The 19,235-nt window shown below is 45.7% G+C and overlaps 1 protein-coding gene across 2 annotated transcripts in view; it reads left to right on the forward strand.

Moving 5' to 3' along the window:
- TBC1D4 (TBC1 domain family member 4) overlaps positions 1 to 19,235 on the forward strand; it is a 98,094-nt gene that overhangs the window by 40,553 nt on the left and 38,306 nt on the right. For both annotated transcript variants that reach the window (XM_081327217.1, XM_081327218.1), the window contains exons 3-8: positions 1,411 to 1,500; positions 5,016 to 5,120; positions 10,232 to 10,364; positions 15,256 to 15,347; positions 15,530 to 15,640; positions 17,963 to 18,082. In XM_081327217.1, coding sequence (XP_081183343.1) covers positions 1,411 to 1,500; positions 5,016 to 5,120; positions 10,232 to 10,364; positions 15,256 to 15,347; positions 15,530 to 15,640; positions 17,963 to 18,082 — 651 coding nt within the window. The remainder of the gene's footprint in view (positions 1 to 1,410; positions 1,501 to 5,015; positions 5,121 to 10,231; positions 10,365 to 15,255; positions 15,348 to 15,529; positions 15,641 to 17,962; positions 18,083 to 19,235) is intronic.

Genomic DNA, 19,235 nt, shown 5'->3' on the forward strand with positions numbered 1-19,235 from the left:
CGGGGATGGACACTCCTGTTGGGTTCATGCTTGGTCTGGATGATTCGATGCTCTTTCAAAACGCGATTTGATATCCATTCGGTTAAAATGGCTATACAGCTGTAGCGCTTCGATATTTCAATAGTTGCGAACTGGTGGGTGCCATTTGGGAGGTCTTTCGTAGAAGATCTGGTTGGTTGGCTGGCTGGGAGGACTTTTGATTCGTCACAGATTTCATTTGTTTTTGTTTTCTTTTTAAAGAGTTTGAATTTTGCCAGTTGAAATTTTGTAATGACCGCAACCAGGTCATTCCTACAGGACTGAAGAGATTTTGAGAGTCAGAATAAGGGGTGTTATTACATACATGTCTTGTGGGGGTGGGGTGGGGGGGATGTATCTTTAGGGATGTTGAAGAGTAAAGATGTGAAGAGAATTTCTAGAAGCAAATTGTTCAGGCTTAAAAAAATCTCCAGCTCTTCAAGAATAGGCTGAAATTGCAATTGTTGTGAGGTAAACCCAAGAACGCAGAGGAGAGAGGGACAGAAAAGAGTCCAGACTTGTGTTTTTATAGCCCAGCCTTGGCAGTTGGTGAAAAGAGAGAGCTCTTGGTCTCCATCTCTGGTCAGTGATCAATGGAAGAAGGTGTTACAATTACCCTTGAGCATGTAAGGAATTAAGCAAAGGGGCTCTTATGCTCTGGAGAGGCCCACAGCGATGAACATTTGGCAGCCTGATTGATGGATTGTTTTGTGTTTTGGTGGAGGGCAGAAGCTGATCTCGGTTAACTTTTGCCAAGAAATGAATGCTAAGCTGGAGCCTTGGTGGAGCAGTGGGCTAATGCCTCCTTAAGTAACACCAGCTGCCTGCAATTAGTGCAGGTTCGCATCCCACCAGGCTCAAGGTTGACTCAGCCTTCCATCCTTCCGAGGTAGGTAAAATGAGGACCCAGATTGTTGGGGGCAATTAAGCTGACTTTGTAATAATGCCGCTTGGGGTGTGTGTGAAAGCCCTAATAAGCAGGCATATACATAGAATGAAGGCTACTGCTAAGCTTGTAAACCGCCCTGAGTCTTCGGAGAAGGGCGGGATATAAATGGAATTAAAATAAAAAATAAATAAATAAGCTGAGAGAAAAATGGAAGCAGTGTGGAAGATCCCCATGCAGCTCCCGGTCTTTGAAACTGAAGCCAGGGTCTGGAAGAGAGTCTTTGCCAGCCTCTCTCATTTTTTAGAGGGTTAGTCAAGCAGGCCCTTGGCAGCAGCATCTCCGCCTCATTCTTGGCAGAACAACTGTTTGGGAAGCTTCCCTTTTACATGCCTTTAATAAGCTACGTGAGGAAATATTTCGGAGCCGGGCCCAGGATTTTCAGAGCAGCTTTTGTCCAAGATATTATGCATCACCTCCTGCTTTGACGTGTTTTCTCTTCCTAGGTGGGTCGCTTTGAAATTAACCTCATCAGTCCAGACACCAAATCCGTTGTGTTGGAGAAGAACTTCAAAGACATCTCCTCGTGTTCTCAGGTAAGAAGCACAATTAAAATCCCAGCTTGGAGGAAGAGAGCGGACAGGTTTCGAACAGCCCTACATTTTGAAGACCCAGTGAATGGGTCAGAAAAAGGAAAGAAGGCGAGGTTGTCAGAATACAAGCTAACCTGAGGGCTAATCCACATGGAGCCCCATTTCCATCTGTCCTGTTTGCCATCGTTCACTCCCTAGAGACTAAAATGGACAATGTGAAATTTGAGCGGGCCACGAACAAGGAGTATATATCGGAGGTGGTGACCCTTGGAGAGCTGTAGGCAGCGAAATTTCATTTTGATGTATGCCGATTGGTGTACATTCAAATTGACAATAAAGTTATGTCATCATGTGAGGAGGCTAGGTGACCTTAGATTGGTTTTTTTTTTCTTCCCCTCCTTGTTTTCTTCTTTTAGCTGTGGGATTTGGCCCCTGCTGGCAAATCTAGCCTTTTATGAAAAACAGGAATCTCAATTTTGGGGGAATAGGCAGGGACACATTTGGGAATTGTACCTCCTAGATAATCACCAAGATGAGGATTGTGTTGACAAAAGGGGTTTCAGGAGATGACCAGGCTGAGGGGAGGAGTCAAAGACATCATCAGTCTCCAATTCCTTTGCACCGGCAAAAGATCTAAGTCCAGCCCACCTTGAATTCTCTCGGCTCCTATCTACTTCCCATTTGCTTTGACCGTTAGCAGTTCAGATTCTTGTAAAAGCATAGCCTACAGGTGGTCCTCGATGTAACGACGACAACTGATCCCGAAATTTCCATTGCTAAGAGAAACATTGGTAAAGTGAATTTTGCTCCATTTTACAGCCATTCCTGCCACAGTTGTTAAGTGAATCATTGCACTTGTTCAGTTAGTAACACAGTTAAGTAAATCTGGCTTCCCCTATTGACTTTGTCACAAAAGGTGATCAATCACATGACCCTGGCTGGGGCAGGGGTAGGCAACCTTGGCTCTTTTATGACTCGTGGACTTCAACTCCCAGAATACCTGAGCCAGCATGGCTCAGCTTGGAAACCTCTCCCTTTCCCCTCAGCATGGCTGGCTCAGGAATTCTGGGAGTTGAAGTCCACGAGTCATAAAAGAGCCAAGGTTGCCTACCCCTGCCCTGGGGCATTGCAATAGTCAGAAATATAAGTCAGCTGACAAGCGTCTGAATTTTGGTCACATAACCTTGGGTCGTAAGCGTGAAAAAACAGTCATAGGCCACTTTTTTCAGCGCCATTGGAACTTTGAATGTTCACTAAAGGATTTTTTTTGTAAATCGAGGACCACCTGTACAATAAAGCTATATTCATTTGATCTGCCTGGACTCCTGATTTCCTGAGCTTGACTGGGGGGCCAAGCACCAAAGACTTCTTCCCAAGCCAGCAAACAGGTGAGATGCTTTCTCCCCTTTCTTGAGGAAATCCGTCCCCAGTCTGGTTTTCTTCAGATCTGCTTAGTTATGGCTCCCAGTGAGAGCTTCAAGCTGAACCCAACAATTCATGCTTGTCAGAAGGATGGGACTTGTAACGAACCGATTCTGGAAGGTTGTAATGTAGAAGAAAGTTGACCTTTCACCCTAAATCTCCATACCTGGTCTGGGCCAACTGTTTTCTCCTGGATGACCAGGCAGAGTTCTTTGTGGCCAGATTCAGAGTTCCTAAAGTATATGCGCATCTTATGTCTCTTCTGGTTTTTTGCGGACTGAAATAGCAGCACAACTTCAAACGGGTTTCAGGTGGGGGAAGTGCACTGCACTGGTTTGATTTTAAACAGGAAGCTTCATTTGTAAAATCTGTGCAAGTTGACAGGCAGTGTAAACACTAAAAGCAGCCATCATGGCTCATGAAAGGCCCCTTCTATGCTTCCTTGTTCTCTGGAGAACAATAAACAAGGGATGTGTGTTGTTCTGGCATCTCACAGGGCCTTCCGAGCAGAGGACCGACTGAGCAGTTATGCTGGGTCACAGAGCCTTTAGACCAGGCTGATGAAGGAAACACTGGGCAGGTCTACTCCGAATTTATGGACTGCCGGGGGGGGGGGGGGAAAGAGGCACATTTTTCCCCAAGCTGAAGCCTTTGAGTGGTGGGAGGGTGGGAGCACTCTCAAAACATGTGGAGCTAAGGCAAAGCGGTAGCTCTCCTTTCATGAATGGAATTAATTTCTTAAATTGGGTTACTCTCCGGTCATGTGTCCCAAACATTCTTTTTCACAAGGCAACTGGACTTTCTGTCCACCCAAAGGATAAAACACCCAGACACAAACTGAGCACTGTGGTTATATGCAGTCTAATGCAGTGAGCCATGTGCAGATCTGTACATTGGGGAAACAAAACAACCTCTTCATCAACACATGGCACAACTAACCCAGCAGGATAAGATTCAGCAGTCCATCTGCATTTAAAAGACAAAAGCCACTCTTTCAAAGACAGCAAAGTCCACGTTTTGGACAGAGAGGACCGCTGGTTTGAAAAAAGGGGTCGAAGAGGCCATCCATGTCAAAATTGAACAGCTCTCTCTCAACAGAGGGGGAGGGATACAACATCATCTATCTCTAGTCTACAACACAGTCCTTTCTGCAGTCCCAAGAAGGCTCCACACTCATTTGCACTGATCAGGTGACCCTGACAACACAGATAAGCTTCTAGGTAGCACTAATGCCTCTAAAAGAATGCAAATAACGAACTGTCTTCAAGGAGTATAAATCTTCCATTCCCCACCATCCAATCAGAGCTGAAAAAGCTGCTTGGATGAGAAGCGAAACATCCTAAAAGAAAAACAGGGAAGTCCAGTTGCCTTGTGGAAAAGCATCTTTGGGGCAACTATGACCTGAATGACTAAGAATCTCCACAGACATCTCCAAACGTGTATTTAATAATATTCCACACCAGGTGAAAGACTGTTACGTGGAGGAAGCAAAGGACTTTCTGACTTGCAAAGACTGCTAGAGAGGAATGTGTGGGGCTGGGAATTTACATCTCTCCTGGAAGTCTTTTGTGGTTGTGGTAAGGAGGCCTCCCACCTGTGCCTACCCTGCCATTGCCTCTTCTCTAACATCCTCTGTGCTCCACAATTCACAAGAACTCATGAAATTATAAAAAAGGGATCTGATTATATTCTCGTAAGTGGCTTTAATGGGGGCAGTTAAGATGCTGTGCTTGTTGACCGAGAGGTTGGCAGTTCGAGACCCAGGTGCCATGTGATTGGGTGAGCTCCCGTTCCTGCCCCAGCTCCTGCCAGCCTAGCAGTTTGAAAGCATACAAATGCAAGTAGATAAATAGGTACCACTTGAGTGGGAAGGTAACAGCAGTCTGTGCACCTCGCTGTATAGTTATGCCGGCCACATGACCACAGAAAAGTCTTTGGACAATGCTGGCTCCCTCGGCTAGTAAACGGAGATGTACACCGTGCCCGAGAGGAGTCAGGCACAACTGGACAGAGGAATGCCTTTAATCACTGCTTCTTTAATTTGCTTGAAATAAATGTTGGTGATAGGTTTCATTTCTCCATTTCTTTCCCTCTAGGGCATAAAGCACATCGATCATTTTGGATTTATATGTCGAGAATCTACTGAACCTGGAATAAGCCAGTATGCTTGCTATGTCTTCCAATGTGCAAGTGAATCTCTGGTAAGAATCTTTAAAATGCAATTTGCATTGTCTGTTTGATAACAGCACTGAGGAAAAAAAAAGAGAGATAGGGCTGTTTCTGTTTCTGGATCCATACGATGCTTTGGTAGACTTGATTGCTTCTTCAGTTGGAACCGGTTCATATCAGAGAAAGAAACAGAACCAGTCAAAGGTTTGTACATACCAAACCAACCTCCCACAGTGCTTGTCAAGTTTCTGCCCGAAGAGTTTTAATGAGAGAATAGGATGGTTGATTAGATCCACTAAAACAGAGGTCCTCAACCTTGGCAACTTTAAGACTTGTGGACTTCAACTTCCAGAATTCCTCAGCCAGCTTTGCTTACTGGAAATGTCATTTAGTTATAATCCTATTTACATGTGCTGTATTTCTATGACCTATTTTATACTTATTTTACATGCTCAGTGTTTAACGTGTGTCTAGAATTTGAAGGCGCTTCTGATACAAAGAAAGGCCAGCTACCAATATCTAAGACTCCGCATCGATCCCTGTCTTAGTTAATTCAACCCCAACTTCAAAGCCATTTCCATTAAGGCAGGGGTCTTCAAACTGGGCCCTTTTATGGCAGGTGGACTTCAACTCCCAGAATTCCTCAGCCAGGCACGCTGGCTGAGTAATTCTGGGAGTTGAAGTCCACAAGTATTAAAGTTGCCAAGGTTGAGGACCCCTGCACTAAAATGTTTCTCCTAATTCAGCTGAAATTTACCCTCCTGTAATCCTGTCTCTTTTGGGGGCATCTGTGTGCCTTCCTTCCATCAAGGGCCTGGAGAAGGCCGACCACCCCAGGACTTCCCAATCTTTTCTCACTGACTTTATTTTTTGACCTTCTTCATGCCATCTGTTGAACTGTTTCTACTGATCTTCCCCTTAAAATACTCCAAATCAAACTTCAGTGCAGAACCAAGCAGAAGAATTTATTTATTTATTTATTTATTTATTTAGTTACATTTATATACCGCCCTATTCCCTGAGGACTCAGGGCGGTTTACAGGAAATTAAAAAATCCACCATACAAAAGTTAAAAAACCAAATTAAAAAATATTAAATTGACCCTGTATACTTAAAACCCCAATTAAAATTTCTCCTCAGCCTGGGCCCGAGAGCTCGAAGAGCCAGGTCTTCAGGCCCCGGCGGAATGATCGGAGGTCGGGGGCAGTCCTCAGCTCCACCGGCAGCTGGTTCCAGAGGGCAGGCGCTCCCACTGAGAAGGCCCTATCCCTGGGTGTCACCCGCCGGCAATCTCTCACCGGCGGCACCCTGAGCAGACCCTCCCTGTGGGAGCGCACTGGGCGAAGGGCGTTTGATGCCGGCAGCAGGTGTTCCCTCAAATAGCCCGGACCCAGGCCATGTAGGGCTTTATAGGTAATAACCAGCACCTTGAATTTCACCCGGAGGGCAACCGGAAGCCAATGCAGCTCGCGGAGTAGAGGTGTTACATGGGAGTATCGGGAGACCCCCATTACAACTCGCGCGGCCGCATTCTGCACCAGTTGAAGCCTCTGAGTGGTCTTCAAGGGCAGCCCCATGTAGAGAGCGTTACAGTAGTCCAGACGGGAGGTAACAAGCGCATGAGTAACTGTGCGTAGGGCGTCTCGGTCCAGATAGGGACGCAACTGGCGCACCAGGCGAACCTGTGCAAAAGCCCCCCTGGTCACGGCTCCTATGTGGTCTTCAAAATTGAGCCGTGAGTCCAGGAGGACGCCCAGGTTGCGAGCCCTATCAACGGGGGGTAACACCTCACCCCCCATCGTTAGAGGTGGAATAAGTTGGTTAACCCGAGATGCCGATATGCACAGCCACTCAGTCTTGGCGGGATTGAGACGAAGCCTGTTTCTCCCCATCCAGACCTGAACCGCCTCCAGGCACCGGGACATCACGGAGAGGGCATCGCTGGGTTGGTTCGGGGTGGAAAGAAAAAGTTGGGTATCATCAGCGTACTGGTGATACCCCACCCCGAAACCACGAATGATCTCGCCCAGCGGCTTCATATAGATGTTGAACAGGAGAGGCGAGAGGACCGACCCCTGAGGAACTCCACAAATGAGAGACCTCGGGGCGGATCTCTGCCCTCCTGTCAACACCGACTGCGAGCGGCCCTGGAGGTAGGAGGAGAACCACCGTAGAACGGTGCCTCCCACTCCCAACCCCCTGGCCCTTGAAGCTACATCCCTCATAATGCCACTTAAAAATCCCTCCAGCCTTGGATTTGGCTGGTGATCAGCCATGACCTTGAGACTCTTCTCATTTCTAGTCTCCGTTCCCGTTTTCCAAGTCCTGTTGCTGTAGATGTTGAAGGTGACTCTTGAGGCATTTTGTAACCTCTCCAGCTGTGGCGTTAACCACTGCAGGAAGTATGGATGTCTCAACTGAAAGAAGAAGTCATTGCTAGAAAGGGTGATTCTCTCACTCTGGACGTCCTGGGGAAGCTGAAGGATGAGCATGAGACACTAAATACGTTCCTCCATATTTGCAGTCAGGACATCAGCTGGCGAGAGCTTTACATTTCAGTTGGATTATGTTTTAGTGCACTGGGGTGACGGCCTTGCTTGCTCGGAGAACGCTGGGGTTATCTCTGGAGCGATGGATCCAGGAGAGCCTTCAGAACTGAGCCACTGCCCAGTGGAAGTTTGTAAAAGGAGTCCTCAACTTACAACAGTTCCTTTAGTGAACTGTTCAAAGTTACAACGGCACTGAAAAATAGCGACCTAATGACCATTTTTCACAGTTGATGATGATGATGATGATGATGATAACTTTATTGTCACTTTGAATGTACACCAATCGGCATATATCAAAATGAAATTTCGTTGCATAAGGGTCACCACCTCCAATATATACTCCTTGTTCGTGGCCCGCTCAAATTTCACATTGTCCATTTTAGTCTCTAGGGAGTGAACGATGGCAAACAGGACAGATGGACATGGGGCTCCATGTGGATTAGCCCTCAAGTTAGCTTGTATTCTGACAACCTCGCCTTCTTTCCTTTTTCTGATCCTGACTCTTCCACCTTTTCCTTAAAGAGGCCTTGCTTCTTTTCACCCCTGGAGCACACTGCCGCCGCTGCCACCAACTCCTCCAAAAGCCTCTCTCTCTTCCTCTGGGCCTGCCGACAGCCTCATCCAGTTCCTTCACTCCATAAGCTCCAGGTCCTCTCCTCCTCTGGAAATAACCCTGATTTGCAATACAATCCATCACTAGGCCAGCAGTCAGATCTTGCTGCTGGTAGAACAAATTCAAACAGTGCCAACGACTTTTAACGGTCTCACCAACAGTTCCAAAACAACTAGAAACTCGCCAGGCCAGCAAAGATTGTTGGTCGTACGTCGTATCTTACCTTAGTTCCACCATGTTGCTCAAACACATTAAAATCTTCCTGATCATGTGGCCTATACTAGCCCTTAAAAACTATTCGCCTTCAAGAGCCAATGCAGCCGCGGCCATTCCAGGCGCCGCCATCTTAGGTCTTAGTTACAGCCTTTGCAGCATCCCCATGCTCACGTGATCAAAATTCAGAAGCTGGGCAACTGGTTCATACTTACGACTGTTGCAGCATCCTGGGGGCGGGCGGGGTGTGTGTTACGCGATCCCCCTTTTGCAGTCTTCTGACAAAACAAAAAGGGTAAGCCAGATTCACTTAACAACCTGGTTACTAACTTAACAGCTGCAGTGAGTCACTTAACAACTGCAGCAGGAAAGGTCGTAAAATGGGGCAAAACTCACTTAGCAACTGCTTCGCTTGATAACAGAAATTTTTGGCCTCCGTTGGGGTCATAAGCCGAGGACCTCCTGTGTTTCAGTTTCAGCTGGCCAGGAGTCAGCTTCAGACAATTATTCAGAGCTGTGGTTGTATCGTACGATTAATGATTGTAACTATAATCTGTGATCTATGTCCTATCACTCTGTTGTTTGCATGTACACTGAGAGCTTGTGCGCCGGAGACAAATTCCTCGTGTGTCCAATCACACTTGACCCATAAGAAATTCTATTCTACTACATCTTGGGCTCAATATCATCTATGGAGATTCTCAATCACTCAGGTCATGGTTGTCCCAAAGGTCCATTTCCAAAAGGAAGCTGGCCTTTTTTGGTTTTGAAAACGTTCTGTTCCTCATCCAAGAAATTCCAGTTCTGAAGTGAAGAAGCTTCTTGGATGAGAAGCCAAATATTTTCGATGGGGGTGGTGGTGGGGGGGAGAGGGTGGAACCTAAGAAAGTCCAATTGTCTTTTGGAAAAGCAACTTTGGAAGAATAACTCCCAGTGTTTTGATGGAGCGCTGACTGAGATAATTCTCTGTCCTTTGGGTCCGAGGCAGAGATGGGTTAACAACCCTTGCAGAGAGTGGTTCTAGAAGCAGATATTATTACGCAGATTCTGAATGTTGTCGCAAGCTTCTGTCAGGGGCAGATAAAGAAGACGCTCTCCCCCTGTTGTTCTCTGCAAATGTTTGCCCTGAGAAACAGAAGGAGGAATGCCAAGTCTTTTCAGAGAAGTCAAAGGGTTCAGAGCCAAGTTGCTTTTTTCCTGTCGCTTCCTGTCTTGTTGACGTGCCTTCTAGACTCTGGGCGGGTTTTCTTCAATAGCTCCATCTGTTCATCGACCGTTCAGGCCTGAAATAGATTCGAATCTGTATGCCAGTGACTTTGCAACCTCTGACCCTTGTTTCCACCGAGCATGTGAAGTTAGGTCCCTCTCGAACAGGAGGCGATGGGAATCTTACACGCCCTTTGCTTCCCATCTGCAGGACCACCAGAAAGGCCTCCAAGAGTTTGACTGATTAAAAAAAACACAACAACTAAGAAATGGAGCTTCTGACAATCAAGGAGCTCCGTGCTCTGGTAGAGGGTCTTTTTTTGCAGGCTAGATTGTGCATGTGATCTGGATGTGATCTGGTTTTCAATGGGAAGCTCCATTGAAATTCACGGCGAACGCGGCCCACTTCACGGGCCCAGCAGCAGAAAAAGTTGCCTAGTCTATTGTGTCCTTTCCATGGGGCTGGTTTGGGAGCCTGGCTCGACCTGGGGAGGGGGGGAAACACCACGCTCTTCCAGGGTCTTAAAAACACCCATGTTTAATCTTTACCTTCTTTTTCTAGGTGGATGAGATAATGCTGACTCTGAAGCAAGCCTTTAGCACGGCAGCAGCCCTGCAGAATGCCAAGACCCAGGTCAAACTGTGCGAGGCCTGTCCGATGCACGCCCTGCACAAGCTGTGCGAAAGGATTGAAGGTAGCCAGGTTTTAGTCTGGAAGAGACACACAGGGCAGAAGGCGCTGCTAGGGTTGTCCAGTACACTCTTCTCCCAAGCCTTCCTCTCCACGGAAGACTTCCACGGTCCTGATCCACAAAGCAAGCATGTCAGAACCGGGAAAGGAGAGCAACTCTTTGGGGACCTTTTAGTTAGGAAAAAAAAAACCAATAGCCCAGTCCTTTCACCATCACGTTGAAAGAATAGAGAGGCCTTTCAAAGAAAGTTAGGCCCTGACTCCCTGATTTGTGACTTTTCAACTCTGAAGGAGGGATTCAATCACGATCACGTGAGGTACTAATAAAGGTAAAGGTAAAGGTTCCCCCGCACATGCGTGCTAGTCGTTTCCAACTCTAGGGGCTGGTGCTCATCTCCGTTTCAAAGCTGAAGAGCTAGCACTTGTCCGAGGACGTCTCCGTGGTCATGTGGCCGGCATGACTAGACGCCAAAGGTGCACGGAACGCTGTTACCTTCCCACCGTAGTGGTCCCTATTTTTCTACTTGCATTTTTACGTGCTTTTGAACTGCTAGGATGGCAGAAGCTGGGACGAGTAACAGGTGCTCACTCTGTTATGCGGCACTCAGGATTCGACCCGTCAAACTGCCGACCTGATCGACAAGCTCAATGTCCTAACCCACTGAGCCACCGTGTCCCTTGAGGTACTAATACCACTTTAGAAAGCCGTAGTAAGACCACACCTAGAATACTGCAACCAATTTTGGTCTCTGCACTATAAAAAAAAAAAGATGTTGAGACTCTAGAAAAAGTGCAGAGAAAGAGAAGAGCAACAAAGATGATTAGAGGACTGGAGGCTAAAACATGAGGAATGACTACAGGAACTGGGCATGGCTAGTCTAGTGAAGAGAAGGAGCAGGGGAGACAGGATAGCAGTCTTCCAATATTTGAGGGGCTGTCACGGAGAGGAGGGGATCACCCTGTTTTCCAACGCCAGAGAAGGAATAACAGATGGAAGCTCATCTAGGAGAGATTCAACCTAGAAACAAGGAGAAATTTCCTGACAGTGAGAACAATCAACCGATGGAACAATTTGCCTTCAGATGTTGCGGGAGCTTCATCACTGGAAGCTTTCAAGAAGAGACTGGACTGCCACCTGTCAGAAATGGTGTAGGGTCCCCTGCATGGGCAGGGAAGGGCTTTGGACTAGATGACCTACAAGGCCCCTTCCAATTCTGCCATGCTTGTTATTTAATTCATGAACACAGAAGGCTAGAAGTGTCGGATGAAGCCCAGAATGATGGGATAAGGTCTGATCTTGCGAGAAGAGCTTCTAGGGAGAGCTGGGCTTGTGCGCTCATCGTACAAATGAGCAGCAGCTGATGGAAGGTTTGAGGTCAAGTGGGCTGCACAGGCTTGCAGCGCCTTCTGCCCCGTGTCACCTTCCGGCCCAGCCCGTTTGCCCCAAGTCTTCCTCTCCCATCAGTTGCCGCTCATTGAATGACGAGAGCCCAAGCGCAGTCGCGGGTGGGATGCCTTTGCATGTACTACCATAAATGCAGGAAAAAGAGAGGTTTTTTTGTTCTCTTAGCAAAAGGAAGGGATTATGTTCTGGTTATGTTTGGCTTCAGGATCTGGAAGAACAGCCTCACACTGCTAGAGCAATCAAGGGGTTGTGCGCCACATGATGTGATAGTCTTTCCCTAAAAGCTCTTCTTGCAAGATCAGCCAGCATCATCCGACACTTCTAACTATGTTAATCTAATAACACTGTGTTAATTTAATAACAGTGTGGCTATCTATATCAATATATCTATCTATCTATCTATCTATCTATCTATCTATCTATCTATCTATCTATCTATCTATCTATCATCTATCTATCTATCTATCTATCTATCTATCTATCTATCTATCTATCTATCTATCTATATCTATCTATCATCTCTATATCTATATATTTGTTTTTGTAGATTTTCACGGGTACAGGTATGTAGGTCTTGGCGTATTCGGGTCTTTTCCCGAATATGCCAAGACCTACATATAGCTGAGGAATTCTGGGAGTTGAAGTCCACAAGTCATAAAAGGGCCAAGTTTGAAGACCCCTGCTCTACTCATTTGACATTTTGGTGAAGGACTGGGCCATGGTTTTGTTTTGTTTTTTCTAGCTAAGAGGTCCTCAAAGATTTGCTCTCCTTTTCCAGTTCTGACATGCTTGCTTTGTAGACCAGAAAAACCACGAAAGTCTTCCAAATACATCTATACCATCCATTTAATGCCAGTGATTTCGTGTTTATTCTCATGCTTAATTATCCTTAAAGATTCTTCTGGGTCTGAGTGAAGTGCGCACAGAATGGTTATCTCTTGCAGTCCTCAGAAGTTTCCTTGCGTGCTGACTGGTTTATCTTAGAAAGCGAGTAAAAACATTTCCTTCTGATTGCTTATAGGTTAGGGTTGAGTAGATTTTTTTTCATCCTTCTCCTTTTGCTAAAAGTGTGTGACTAACTTAATTCAACTTGAGAAATGCCTTTTAGTCATATGGGCAGTATTTTCCCTGGATGGGTAGCAGGTGTCAAGGATAAAAACTGATTGTCTTAAAACATTTTGCTGCTGCTGATGGAGCAGAAATGTTTACCTATTTCTATTTCTTATGATTATCAGTGTTTTATTTCAGAAAGCATGTGTTTGGTGATCAGCCCCCTCTGGTGGGCAAAGCCATAAAGCCACCGAGGTTGTGTTAAAATCCAGCAGAGAGAGAGAGAGAGAGAGAGAGAGAGAGAGAGGGAGGGAGGGAGGGAGGGAGAGAGAGAGAGAGACAGAGAGAGAGAGAGAGAGAGAGAGAGAGAGAGAGAGAGAGCTGTAGTGCAGGGGTCTTCTTCAAACCTGGCCCTTTTATGACTTGTGGACTTCCAACTCCCAGAATTCCTCAGGCAGGCATGCTGGCTGAGGAATTCTGGGAGTTGAAGTCCACAAGTCATAAAAGGGCCAAGTTTGAAGACCCCTGGCTGTAGTGGGTCCGAGACCAAAACGGATTGTGTTTTGTTGTTTAGTAAGCCGTGTTTGCAGGAGGGACTGACGAATGGCAAGCTCTCTTGAATTCCAAAAAAGGGGGAAAAAAATCCAGGTTTTCTTTGACTTGAAAAGATATGAAGCTGGGGCCTCGTTGTTTTCCTTTTTTAAAAAAAAGCTAAAAAATTGCAGCTTTTCAGCAAGAGAATACCAAAGTACGTTAAGAAAGTTTTCTCATGCTTCTGAAGACCCGTTTCAGTTGCTGGTGCCAAAAGATATTTTAGAGTCCTGTGTAATTTGACATAAAATCTACTCGGACAAAGGCTGCCCTGTCAAAGAAGGGGAGCGATGACAGCTGTGTTCACCTGCGTGCAAATGTCGCAAAGTACTTCACATTCTGAACCAAGGACTGAAATGAGAATATCTGCTTCTGGGGGGTGGGGGGCTGCTCTGAGCATAGAAACACTCTGGAGATCCCTATGTCTTCTCTCCCAGTTTTTTGCAGCAGGCCCCAAATAGTTAAGATATTTTTGTATAAGCCAAACTCAAGAGTGCACCTTAGCCAAAGTGGAGCCTCTAAACAAGCAAGTTTAGCTTTTGGCTTCTGGGCGTCCAGTTATACTCTTAGATGGAAATAGTTTGATTAACAAAAACCCATTTCTTTCCTAGTCTCTTGACCGAGACCTCTTGTTTGGACTTATAAAAATGGTGATTTAAAGATTTTTTAAAAATGGAATGTCTGTGGGCTGGGGCCTTCTGGGTGGTCTTCTGCCCAGCAAAGGCCCTTCGCTTGCAGGGTTGATGATCAAGACTGCAGAGATACCTCTGTGTGGTATCTCTGGAGGTAGTGACAGATTTTATTTTCCTGGGCTCCAAGATCACTGCAGACGGGGACTGTAGCCAAGAAATTAAAAGACGCTTGCTCCTGGGGAGGAAAGCCATGGCAAATCTAGACAGCACACTAAAAAGCAGAGACATCACCCTGTCAACAAAAGTGCGTATAGTCAAGGCAATGGTCTTCCCAGTTGCAATGTATGGCTGTGAAAGTTGGAGCATAAGAAAGGCTGAGCGCCAAAGAATTGAAGCCTTTGAACTATGGTGCTGGAGAAGACTCCTGCGAGTCCCTTGGACTGCAAGGCGATCAAACCGGTCAGTCCTAGAGGAGATCAACCCTGACTGCTCTTTAGAAGGCCAGATCCTGAAGCTAAAACTCAAATACTTTGGCCACCTAATGAGAAGGAAGGACTCACTGGAGAAGAGCCTAATGCTGGGAAAGATTGAGGGCAATAGAAGAAGGGGACGACAGAGAATGAGGTGGCTGGATGGAGTCCCTGAAGCAGTAGGCGTGAGCTTAAATGGACTCCAGAAGATGGTAGAGGACAGGAAGCCCTGGAGGAACATTGTCCATAGGGTCGCAATGGGTCGGACACGACTTCGCAGCTAACAACAAGAAGTTGTCCCCACCCGCCTTCTCCCCAATCCCTTCTTGGGGAGCGAAGGTGCCACGCTGCTTAGGGCAAGGCCCACCTCCTTCACGATCCTCAGACTTTGCAAATTGCTTTCGTTGGTGGTAGCCAAACCAACCTAACAAGAAAGTGGGGGGAGAGGGCTGGGCGGGAGGGGGGGAAGCTCACAACAAGCCCCCCCTGTGTGAGGAAAGGAGAAGCAAAAGAGAGCTTGAATGGCCCAAGTGGGGAGATGAGGGTCCCTCCTGGCTCAAAGGGATGCCAGGCATCTGGGTGGCGAGGGCATGGGTGGGCATTGGGGCTTCAGCAGAGGTTGTGTGGATTTCAGCAGCCACACTTTAGCTGAATCCTCTCTTTCTGGCTTCAGAGAAGTGGCTGGGAGGGCTTTCCAATGAGTAAAGCTCTCTGACGCCCAACGGCCTCTCTTCTTTCCCTTTGAAGGACTTTATCCACCGAGAGCCAAGCTGGTGATTCAGAGGCACCTGTCTTCTCTCAGCGACAACGAACAGGCTGAAATCTTTGAGCGTGTTCAGGTAATAACCCCCCCTCCAGGTATGGCCCAAGGGTTGATCTCTGCCTCTCTGTGAGCTCCGAAGCCTCCAAGAATCAGAAGCGCGTGTCAGGTAGCAAATTTCTTTTGAAACACCCATGCGTCTGGCTGCAACTCGGAGCTGGGTGGTCATCAAAAATCTTTGCTTCTTTCCTCCTGTGGCAGAAAATGAAGCCGGTTAGTGACCAAGAAGAAAACGAGCTGCTGATTTTCCATCTACGTCACTTGTGTGAGGCGAAGCAAAAGACCCACATTCACGTTGACGAGGCCCCGATGGTGAGCTTCCTCCTTGTCTGGCTTCTTAGAAGCTTCAAAAGCGGCCCAGGGACTCCTTCAGCCATTCCGTTCACAGGACGTACACTCCATGTATGCAACGAAATCTCATTTTAATGTATGCTGATTAGTGTACATTTAAAGTGGCAATAAAGTTATTATTCTATTCTATTCTATTCTATTCTATTCTATTCTATTCTATTCTATTCTATTCTATTCTATTCTATTCTATTCTAATTCTAATTCTAATTCTAATTCTAATCCATTCCACTCCACTCCATATTGTCTATTCCATTCTATTCTATTCTATTCTATTCTATTCTAATTCTAATTCTAATTCTAATTCTAATTCTAATTCTAATTCTATTCCATTCCATTCCATATTGTCTATTCCATTCTGTTCTGTTCTGTTCTATTCTATTCCATTCCATTCAACTCCAATCCACTCCATATTGTCTATTCTATTCTATTCTATTCTATTCTATTCTATTCTATTCTATTCTATTCTATTCTATTCTATTCTATTCTATTCTATTCTATTTCTAATTCTAATTCTAATTCTATTCCATTCCATATTGTCTATTCCATTCTGTTCTGTTCTGTTCTGTTCTGTTCTGTTCTGTTCTACTCCACTCCACTCCACTCCATATTGTCTATTCTATTCTATTCTATTCTATTCTATTCTATTCTATTCTATTCTATTCTATTCTATTCTATTCTATTCTATTCTATTCTATTTCTAATTCTAATTCTAATTCTAATTCTATTCCATTCCATATTGTCTATTCCATTCTGTTCTGTTCTGTTCTGTTCTATTCCATTCCATTCCATTCAACTCCACTCCAATCCAATCCACTTCATATTGTCTATTCTATTCTGTTCTGTTCTGTTCTGTTCTGTTCTGTTCTGTTCTGTTCTATTCTATTCTATTCTATTCTATTCTATTCTATTCTATTCTATTCTATTCTATTCCATTCCATTCCATTCCATTCCACTCCACTCCACTTCACTCCACTCCACTCCACTCCACTCCACTCCATTCCACTCCATTCCATATTGTCTGGTCTATCCTATCCTATCCTATCCTATCCTATCCTATCCTATCCTATCCTATCCTATCCTATCCTATCCTATCCTATCCTATCCTATCCTATCCTATCCTATCCTATCCCATTCCTATCCTGTTCCACTCCTATCCTTATCCCTATCCTTATCCTTCTAACAGTTTCCTCCTGCTTCTTAGGAGACCTATCTGAAAACAGATGGTGCAGGAAGGATCCAGATGGAATTTTGGTGGGCAAAGACTAGCACTGTCCTTCTGGGCTAATTTTGCTGCTGGGATCCTTAAGGGAGCGAGGACTAGGTTTCCTTGAGCCTAGAAAGCCTTCGTCTTTCCCAGCCAAATTTGGTTTAAATCGAGTTCAACTTACGAACATTAGCTTAGCAACCAAAGTTACACTAGGGCTGAATACAGGTGGTCCTCGACTTACAACAGTTTGTTTAGTGACCTTTCCAAGTGACTTATGGCCATTATTCATACTTACGACCTTTGCAGCATCCCCGTGCTCATGTGATCAAAATTCAGGTGCTTGGCAACTGGCTCATATTTATGACCGTTGCATCAGCATCCCGGGGTCATGTGATCTCCTTTTGCGACCTTCTGACAAGCAAAGTCAATGGGGAAGCCAGATTCACTTAACAAAACGGTGTTACTAACTTAACAACTGCAGTGATTTACTTAACCAATGTGGCAAGAAAGATTGTAAAATGGGGCCAAACTCAGTTTACCAATGTTTCACTTAACAACAGTAATTTTGGGCTCAATTATGACCAATGGTATAGTCCCGTGATTGCCATTTGTAATTTCCTTTGCCAGTTTCGGGCCAAACCCTGCCTCTCCCCACCCATTTGGAAGAAATTATTCACACTTAACGACTGTTGTAAAAAAAATGGTCAGAAATTAGGGAGTGATTTGATTGCAAAGACTTGCCACGAAAATTCCAATCTAAATTTTGGTCTTGAAGTCGAGAACCTCCTGTAGCTAAATAAATTAAAACCAGTTTTGCATTCCTGACTACCTGATATTGCATCTAAATGGATGACTCTGCCAAAAAAATTGGGCTTTTTAAATTTGAAATGGGGGGAGGGGGGAGAACAGCTAGACAAAACAGCCTTTTATCTTTTTTTCTGAAACCCAGCCCAGCCCCTGTCCCTGACAACTTCCGGTGTTTTATTATTATTCTATTTGGAATCAGTTTGGCAGTTGCATATTTTGGACCTCCTCAGTTGCCTGTATTGATAGGGTGGTTTATCTTCACCATGCAGAACACGTCTAATAACACAATCCCAGAAAACACCACCAGTAGTGGAAGATTCACCCTGGATATCCTGAAGAACAAAGCCAAGAAATCCTTAACCAGCTCTCTCGAAAACATCTTCTCCAGGGTGAGATAAATTGCGCAGAGGGAGTAGGTGGCTGATAAAGTCATTTTAAGCCATTTTCTCTGTCACGTTAGTTTCTTTGTGGGTGGCGAGGAAGCAGACACGAGGTATCGGAATGTTTTGCTGTACCTTTCTCACAGCAATTCCCAGAAATTGTGAATTGCTCTGTTCTCTCTGAAGCTCCTATTTTCAAACTGCTGACTTCCCTTTGAAATCACTCCTTGGGAATTTAGCTTTAATTTTGCTAATTCAGAATTTAGCTTGAAAGAACGGTTGCAGGAATTGGGTGTGCCTGGTCTAGTGAAAAGAAGGACTGGGGGAGACGTGATAGCAGTCTTCCAATAGGGGCTGCCACAAAGAAGAGCGTGGCGGGGGGGGGGGGGTCAGCCTATTCTCCAAAGCACCGGAAGGCGAGACAAGAAAACAGTGGATGGAGACTAATCAAGGAGAGAAGCAACCTGGAACTAAGGAGAAACTTCCTGACAGTGAGAACAATTGAATCTGTGGAACAGCTTGCCTCCAGAAGTTGTGTGTGTTCCAGCACTGGAGGTTTTTAAGAAGTGCCTGGACAGCCATTTCTCCAGAATGCTATCGGGTCTCCTGCTTGTGCAGAGGGCTGGACTAGAAGACCTCCAAGGTCCCTTCCAACTCTGTTACGCCGTTATTCATTGTGGCAGTGTTTTGACACTGAAAGGGCACGATTGGGCACTGCATACAGTTCTTTGAAAAGGTACTTTCCCCCCAAGATTCTACATCAGGTGGTGTGACTATTTGCTTTTAAATATATCTTTAAATAGAGACTCTCCAGGCTTATGAAAAGTCAGCATTTACAAGGGGTTCCAGGACTGCCACTTGACATCACTGCCCCATTTGGGGTTGTTTTGAGGAATGTATTTCTTTATTTATTTGCATCTCGCCTTTACTAGCTTTACAAATAACTCAAGGTGGCAAACATATCCAAACACGCCTTCCTCTTCCTATTCCCCCCCACAACAACGGCCCTGTGAGGTGGGCCGGGCTGAGAGAGGGCGACTGGCCCAAGGTCACCCTGCTGCTTTTCATAGCTAAGGCAGGACTTGAACTCACAGTCTCCCGATTTCTAGGCTACTGCCTTAACCACTAGACCAAACTGGCTCACGAGGGCCTTCCTGTCAGC

The sequence above is a fragment of the Vipera berus genome (genome assembly GCF_964194415.1).
Source record: "Vipera berus genome assembly, chromosome: 4".
Taxonomy (NCBI): domain Eukaryota; kingdom Metazoa; phylum Chordata; class Lepidosauria; order Squamata; family Viperidae; genus Vipera; species Vipera berus.